This window comes from Salmo trutta, chromosome 12 (genome assembly GCF_901001165.1).
Source record: "Salmo trutta chromosome 12, fSalTru1.1, whole genome shotgun sequence".
Taxonomy (NCBI): Eukaryota; Metazoa; Chordata; class Actinopteri; order Salmoniformes; family Salmonidae; genus Salmo; species Salmo trutta.
This window is the reverse complement of record NC_042968.1, coordinates 39,826,348-39,834,715: the sequence shown is the minus strand read 5'-3', so window position 1 is coordinate 39,834,715 and position 8,368 is coordinate 39,826,348. Positions and strand designations below refer to the sequence as shown.

General features: G+C 44.0%; 2 protein-coding genes across 2 annotated transcripts in view; both read left to right on the top strand.

Annotated features, from left to right (window-relative positions):
• Positions 1-344: 344 nt before the first annotated feature.
• On the top strand, positions 345-2,244 carry LOC115202712 (C2 calcium-dependent domain-containing protein 4C-like). Its single transcript, XM_029766775.1, has 2 exons — positions 345-426; positions 732-2,244. The coding sequence occupies exon 2, from the start codon at positions 759-761 to the stop codon at positions 2,160-2,162; it is 1,404 nt and encodes a 467-aa protein (XP_029622635.1). The 5' UTR covers positions 345-426; positions 732-758; the 3' UTR covers positions 2,163-2,244.
• Positions 2,245-2,962: 718 nt separating this feature from the next.
• The window catches only part of LOC115202538 (vacuolar protein sorting-associated protein 13C-like), a 166,543-nt gene continuing 161,137 nt past the window's right edge, over positions 2,963-8,368 (top strand). Inside the window, exon 1 of the mRNA XM_029766662.1 lies at positions 2,963-3,197. Within this exon, the coding sequence (XP_029622522.1) occupies positions 3,098-3,197 (100 nt within the window). The 5' untranslated portion in view covers positions 2,963-3,097. The remainder of the gene's footprint in view (positions 3,198-8,368) is intronic.

The following is an 8,368-nucleotide window of genomic DNA, read 5'->3' as shown; positions in this document are numbered from 1 at the left end:
GTGGTGTCTCTGATGTCTCTGTGGTGTGTCTAGTCTGGTTGTGGTGTCTTTGATGTCTCTGTGGTGTGTCTGTTCATGGTCCAGCTGATATTCCCATGTGCTGACCCCAGGGTGCAGTATCGTGGCATTGGTTGCCATGTGTTTCCATGTGAACAGCCTGCTGGGCTGGCCTGTCTGTGAAGGGATGACCAGAGATAAAAGCCTGCTGTGTAAATGGATGACCAGGACAGAGAGGGAGGATCTTTTTAACAGCAGTGACCGCCGCCCAGATCCACAGCCCTATTTAACCAGCTTGGCTGTCTCCTATAGCATCACACACTGGATAATACAGGAGGATACTATAGGAAGATACTACAGGAGGATCCTACAGGAGGGAGACTGAGCCTGACACTCTCTGGAGGTAGACTGACACTGATAGTGTAACAGGTGACTATAACCGCAGGGAGTCAAAGGACCAGGCTTGAATGTGCTCTTCCATTCAAGGTCATTTCCTATACAGTAAAAAACATTTTGTAGTCGACTATCCCTATACAGGATACATGTATTATTATTTCAATTCATTGAATTGAATAAGAAACTGAATTTAATTCAAATATTACATGATGAGGGAGAATTGGCTTTGCAATTATTGGTTTTGAAAAGTTGTAGCCTTGGTTGCTTGTGTTTTTTGGTTTTGAAAAGTTGCCTGTGATCTGACCTAACGGTGAATTTTCTTCCTTCTCTTTCTCCAGAGCTGTGATCCTGACAGAGCTCATGTAATGTGGGTCGTTGAGCAGATCCGTGTTTCAGTGGCCAAAAACAACCTTCTGTTGCCAATAGCAGAGTACAGCTTCCGCATCTCAGACATCATGTTGGGAGAGAGAACATCTCGGGAGAAAGGAAGGAAGACGATCTCTCTGTGTCCTAACATCATCACTCCGAATACTATCCCTGAGTTCTGCATCCCACCAAAGGTCTCGCCACAGCAGGAGCTAAAGACAGTGGACTGGAGTAAAACTAGCCCTGTTGGAAAGGTGTCCTTTTCACCTGAGAAGGGCAGCAGCCCGGAGAGGGAGGTAACAGTGAGAGAACCCTTCATCAACACTCATCCAACCCTCATCCAGGTAGAGAGCGTGGACGAGACTCCATACGACCAGGGCTTCAGTGATGAGGAGAGTACCAACGCTGACCCCCAGAGCCAAGCAGCTCTCTCCCTGCCCCACCTGGCCAAGGCCCAGACCTGCTACGGTTTCTGTACCCTCCTGGAGAGCCCCCACACCCGGAGGAAAGAGTCTCTGTTCCACAGCCACCCCAACGCCTGCCCCCTCCCCCTGATCGCTGTCTCTCCCGGGCCTCGCGGCCGCTCCAAAACGTACTCCTCCAGAACCTCACCTCTACCCCACTCACCGTCATCCTCCTTCAGCCTCACCAAGCTGACCTCCAGCAGGCTGTCTCCTGGATGCTCCAGGCTGGTGGCTCTCCAGAGACAGAGCACCCTGGACAGTGACACCACGTCCTCCACCGAGTCCTCCCCGTTCAGCTCCCCTCTCCTGACCAGGCCGCCTCCCAAGTCCTCCCTGCTCAAAGCCCTGAGCCACGACAGACTTCTGTCCCGGACTATGAGAAAATCTGTGCTCTCCAGAAACAACTCCCTGTCCACAGATGAAAGCAGCTCCACGGACAACAGCCCAAATATCATCCGGAGGGCCTCTGATGCTGGATTAGTAGAACCCCTTCCCAGTGCCTTCACCCTGGCTCCCCCTGTTATCTTCCCCATAGATTTTGTCCTCCACAGAGAGAGGGTCATGAAGGAGAGTCTAGTTCCTGTAGGTAGAGAGGGGGCACTACGGCTCTCAGCAGAGTACTGCCTAGACAACCAGAGACTCAGAGTGAGGTTGATCAGTGCTGAGGGACTGTATGCTATCTCTGTGGATCCTAAGAGCATCAACTGCAGCATCAGTATCTGTCTGTTACCGGGGAAGATTCAGAAGCAACGCAGCGCGGTAATTAAGAGGAGCAGGAACCCCATCTTCAACGAGGATTTCTTCTTCTATGGTATCTCACAGGAAGATATCTGCTGCCGGTCGCTACGGTTCAAAGTTGTCAACAAAATGTCCTCCATGAAAAGGGACTATATTTTGGGAGACTGTGAGATTTTGCTGAAAAGTGTATTATCTATGTAAAAATTGTTGATCGGCTTGAATGTATATAAGAAATATTTTTTGACTTTTTACTCTGCTACATATTTATTAAATCAACCTAAAAAAAAACCCATCTGGTTGTTTTGAGTCTCATCCTACTAAAGTGTGACGGTATTCAGAGACAGTTTATTTCACAGGAGGTTGGTGGTACCTTAATTGGGGAGGACGGGCTCGTGGTAATGGCTGGAGCGGAATGAGTGTTTGGTTTCCATGTGTTTGGTGCCATTCCATTTGCTCTGTTCCAGACATTTATGAGCCGTCCTCCCCTCAGCAGCCTCCACTGGTCTATTTCAAGAGCTGCAATTGCAGAGCCGTCTACACAACAGCCTACATCGACATAAGGAAGGATTAGAAATTGAATTAGTGATTAGATTTGGTCCATAAATGGAAATTAATTGGACCTGCTTTAAAACCTACAGAAAATAATCTTTAAGAGCACTCAGATTACATTTTACAATATACATTTAATTAATTGGAAAAGCTTTTATTTAACAAATACATTACAATTACATTGCCTATGATGAGAAGACTAAAACAAATGGCTAATCTTGTCAAAGATGACACTACCAAATATAGTTCATTGATATGGTCCAGAGGTCTACATTCCCTCATGTTTGAAAGTCATTCAATGATTTCATTCTGGCCACAATAAAACATGTTTTACATGATCACACCTGTGTTATTTGCAAATACAGTTTATTCAAGATCCCATAATTTGACACCGCTGGCTGTCACTGTATACAGGCATTACTGGTCGATTAGCTACATTACTAATCGATCGCAGAGCGAATCTCTTTCATATTAAAGCTCTTGTCATCTTGCTACGGAAAGGCGTTCACACTGAAGATCACGGGATAATCTTGGCACTCGTAGCATTTACCCATCAACCAGGGTAGTGCTAGCCACGAAGTTCAACAATGGTTTTTGAATCTATGGTCAGTGATCTCCTGAATAGGTTCATCGGAGACTATGTGGAAAACCTCGACAAGTCCCAGTTGAAGATTGGCATTTGGGGAGGTGAGCGACACGCACAGAAGAGGCTGGAATGACAGTTGAAGCGCTAGTGAATTGAATGCTAGTGTGGCTAGGTTAGCTGTTAGCATTTTAAACAAGCCTTAATGCTAACTAACTAACTAGCTAGCTATAACCAGTCTCTGGGACATGATGCTGAAACGTTGTAGGACGCTTTGTGTGCCTAGAAAGTCACTGACTGGGGCTCACACAGCTAACATATTTACTCTGATCTGGCATTGCATACATGGGCTGCCATACACAAACAACCTTATGTTTTGTCAGGCTTAGCCTACATTTATTAGTAATCTATTATTATATGGGTACAACAGGTAGACATAAACAGACATGCATTAACCCCAGCTGTTTCCTGCTGGACACAGTGTAGTCTAATGTCTAACTAATCTGTCTTCACAACAATGAATGCATACAGGACTGAGCGGACTGGTGAATCAAGATGGTATGATCTGGTCAGGTACCAAGGCATCAACCAGTTGATGCCTTTCTCTCAGTGTGGATCTCTTGAGTGAAGTGGCAACTTTTCTATTAGCCATATCCTATACTTTACTAGCCAGGTCCCACATCTGTTTGTGTACTTACCATATCCTATACTTTACTAGCCAGGTCCCATATCTGTTTGTGTACTTACCATATCCTATACTTTACTAGCCTGGTCCCATATCTGTTTGTGTACTTACCATATCCTATACTTTACTAGCCTGGTCCCAGATCTGTTTGTGTTCTTGCCATATCCTATACTTTACTAGCCAGGTCCCAGATCTGTTTGTGTTCTTGCCATATCCTATACTTTACTAGCCAGGTCCCAGATCTGTTTGTGTTCTTACCATATCCTATACTTTACTAACCAGGTCCCAGATCTGTTTGTGTACTTACCATATCCTATCCTATACTTTACTAGCCTGGTCCCAGATCGGTCTGTGCTTTTTGCCATATCCTATACTTTACTAGCCTGGTCCCAGATCTGTTTGTGTTCTTGCCATATCCTATACTTTACTAGCCAGGTCCCAGATCTGTTTGTGTTCTTACCATATCCTATACTTTACTAGCCAGGTCCCAGATCTGTTTGTGTTCTTACCATATCCTATACTTTACTAGCCAGGTCCCAGATCTGTTTGTGTTCTTGCCATATCCTATACTTTACTAACCTGGTCCCAGATCTGTTTGTGTACTTACCATATCCTATACTTTACTAGCCAGGTCCCAGATATTTTTGTGCTCTTGCCAATTCCATTGCTATCCTTGTCAAGCCAATGGCATGACCGTTCAATAAGGAATTGGCAAGAGAGTAGAAACAGACTGTGCCCAGGATAAGCCACAGTTAGTTGCAAAGCTAGATAGTATTTACCTAGCTAGTAGGGTATACATTAGAATGTGAAATAGAAACATTTAGTCACACATACATCTGGTGAAAGAGTAGGCCTATAACAAACAACATTTTGATCCTGGCAAACTGACATGAGAAAGTACTGACATTTTGAGTTGTCAACTGCAATGTTTGCTATGAAGGAAGTTCAGGATACTGCAGTAAGTCTCTTGACAGGTAACAGCGTCCACACCCACCGTCTCTATAATACCTGCAGAAACCATTGTGACTGTTAGACCTCGGCCGTACCTGTCATCCTCTCCCGTCATCCGAGTGTAGGAGGTGTTAAAGTTGCGTCAATTCGATTCTGGTATCAGAACAAAATAGTCAGCACATAGTAACTTCTGATTTATTTCTACTTTAATTAATGCAAACACGTGTGTGGTAAATATGTTGTTCGTATACGGTCTCTCTGTGACACCTCGCAGGGCAGACAGAGAAGAGAGCGACACATCCTTTGTTCTCCCTTATATACTCTGACAGAGATAGTTCCCGCTCAATGCTGGCCTGTCAGAGGGAGGAGGAGCGTGGTTTAAACTTGCTCATCCTATCGTCGGCGTGCAGGCTGGTCCCAGCCTAGTGACGCACTTCCTGTTGCCGGTTGTAGTTCTTGTCTTCAGCAGTTGACTTATCCGTAGTTTATATACTTAATAATGTAGCATAGCTTCTCCGGTATATTATATAAATTATGCAAACAAATATCCAGTTTAACCCTAACAGAGGGTAGGATGTTTGCACTCCAGACCTGACGCCAGGATTAATACAGTAGTTGGATTAATACAGTAGTTGGATTAATACAGCAGTTGGATTAATACAGTAGTCGGATTAATACAGTAGTCGGATTAATACAGCAGTCGGATTAATACAGCAGTCGGATTAATACAGCAGTTGGATTAATACAGCAGTTGGATTAATACAGTAGTCGGATTAATACAGTAGTAGTCGAATCTATGATTCCTTAGCTAGACAGGACCCTTATTTTTGTCATGGGTAGACCTCAGTACTAGCCTAGCCTATATCTTTGGAACGTTGAAGCCAGATAAAAGCCATTGTATTACATTTGCATAAGTGTCATATATCCTAGTAAGACCAAAGATAGCCGGCAGAACCATTTAGTTTTTTTTGTATTGCATTGTGATATAGGCTTATACAGGAAAAAACCCTTATTACAAATACCAAACAGTACCGACAGATTCCTTACTAGTCCTGTTTCTTCCCTGTAGGCCTAGTTATTGTATCATGTGTCTCAACCGCCGACTAGGCCCAATACAGAGCTTCATGATTAAATGTTAGTCTGTTGGTTGTAACCTACTGTATGGTCTGTTGATCTGTCTGTTTCACTAAGGAAGTCTTCCATTTTAGGCTTTCTGCTGTTGTGTTTTTATACCATAGATTAGTTTACCCTTGGTCCTTGATAAAAGCCCAAAGGTCAGATAAGGTCATTGTTTTGACCCACGATAGTGTTTCTCTAGGTTAATATCTAAACTCTACGCTAAATTCAATTGATGTTGTTTAATTCAATCATTGATGGAAAAGGCCTACATTTTAACAATAGATATGTGAATGGAGGGCAAAGGAGTACAGAGTCTATCAACAACATATTCTGAAGAGATTATGATTACATGACTGTTCCATCTCAAAGCGAGCTCACTTTACCTCACAACACTATGAATGCTTTTGTCACACCTTGACGTGGGAGGCTTGGTTCTTATTAGGCCTGGGTTATTTTTTCCAAAGTACATGACGGTTACCTGAGCTAGATCACCTTACAGTCCTGTGACTGCCATCAGAGGTGATCAACAACACGATTTCACCAGACGTGTTGTTTCTGTACACTGGACACAGTGATGTAACATCTAGACCTACGCTAACTCACTGTGATGTAACACCTAGACCTACGCTAACTCACCTCACTGATGTAACACCTAGACCTACGCTAACTCACCTCACTGTGATGTAACATCTAGACCTACGCTAACTCACTGTGATGTAACATCTAGACCTACACTAACTCACCTCACAGTGATGTAACACCCAGACCTCCGCTAACTCACCTCACAGTGATGTAACATCTAGACCTACGCTAACTCACTGTGATGTAACATCTAGACCTACGCTAACTCACTGTGATGTAACATCTAGACCTACGCTAACTCACCTCACTGTGATGTAACACCTAGACCTACGCTAAATCACCTCACTGATGTAACATCTAGACCTACGCTAACTCACCTCACTGTGATGTAACACCTAGACCTACGCTAACTCACCTCACTGTGATGTAACACCTAGACCTACGCTAACTGCTTTGTTGTCTGAGTGAGGGGGGAAATGTTTTGTTGTCTGAGTGAGGGGGAAAATGTTTTGTTGTCTGAGTGAGGGGGGAAATGTTTTGTTGTCTGAGTGAGGGGGGAAATGTTTTGTTGTCTGAGTGAGGGGGAAATGTTTTGTTGTCTGAGTGACGGGGAAATGTTTTGTCTGAGTGACGGGGAAATGTTTTTTTGTCTGAGTGAGGGGGGGCAATGTTTTGTTGTCTGAGTGAGGGGGGGAAATGTTATGTTGTCTGAGTGAGGGGGGGAAATGTTTTGTTGTCTGAGTGAGGGGGGGAAATGTTTTGTTGTCTGAGTGAGGGGGGGAAATGTTTTGTTGTCTGAGTGAGGGGGGGAAATGTTTTGTTGTCTGAGTGAGGGGGGGAAATGTTTTGTTGTCTGAGTGAGGGGGGGAAATGTTTTGTTGTCTGAGTGAGGGGGGGCAATGTTTTGTTGTCTGAGTGAGGGGGGGAAATGTTTTGTTGTCTGAGTGAGGGGGGGAAATGTTTTGTTGTCTGAGTGAGGGGGGGAAATGTTTTGTTGTCTGAGTGAGGGGGGGAAATGTTTTGTTGTCTGAGTGAGGGGCGGAAATGTTTTGTTGTCTGAGTGAGGGGAGGAAATGTTTTGTTGTCTGAGTGAGGGGCGGAAATGTTTTGTTGTCTGAGTGAGGGGGGGAAATGTTTTGTTGTCTGAGTGAGGGGCGGAAATGTTTTGTTGTCTGAGTGAGGGGAGGAAATGTTTTGTTGTCTGAGTGAGGGGAGGAAATGTTTTGTTGTCTGAGTGAGGGGCGGAAATGTTTTGTTGTCTGAGTGAGGGGGGGAATGTTTTGGTGTCTGAGTGAGGGGAGGAAATGTTTTGTTGTCTGAGTGAGGGGGGGAATGTTTTGGTGTCTGAGTGAGGGGCGGAAATGTTTTGTTGTCTGAGTGAGGGGGGAAATGTTTTGTTGTCTGAGTGAGGGGGGAAATGCTGTAAAGTTAAGAGGACTCGATGTATTTTGAAAGATGATAAATACCGTTTTGATATTATACAAGCAGAGCCAAACACCCAAATGTGGGTGAGTCCAAATGTGCACTTCACATCTCCAAATCATAAAACTGACGTCATTTACAGTGTCAACGTTAATAAACCTTAATAAAACTGATGTACAGTGTCAACGTTAATAAAACTGATGTACAGTGTCAACGTTAATAATCACTATGTTTTGATGTACAGTTACCAGATGACATGTCGTCATACACTGGGTTGTTTTGAACATAATGAGTATGTTTTGTTTCATTGTGAATAAAATTCACCGCTGGGGCCCTGGTAAAAAAGTAGTGCAGTACATACGGAATTGGGTTTTTAGGAATCAGACAGGATTTGGTCCAGATTTAGGAGCCATGGTTGTTTAACTTCCTGTTTCGGTCTAGGCTATATAACCACCAGCCATGGTTGTTTAACTTCCTGTTTCGGTCTAGGCTATATAACCACCATGACTGACTTTT

Excerpts from the sequence above, each read along its gene's own strand:
- LOC115202712 (XM_029766775.1), top strand. The coding sequence starts at position 759 with ATGTGGGTCGTTGAGCAGATCCGTGTTTCAGTGGCCAAAAACAACCTT.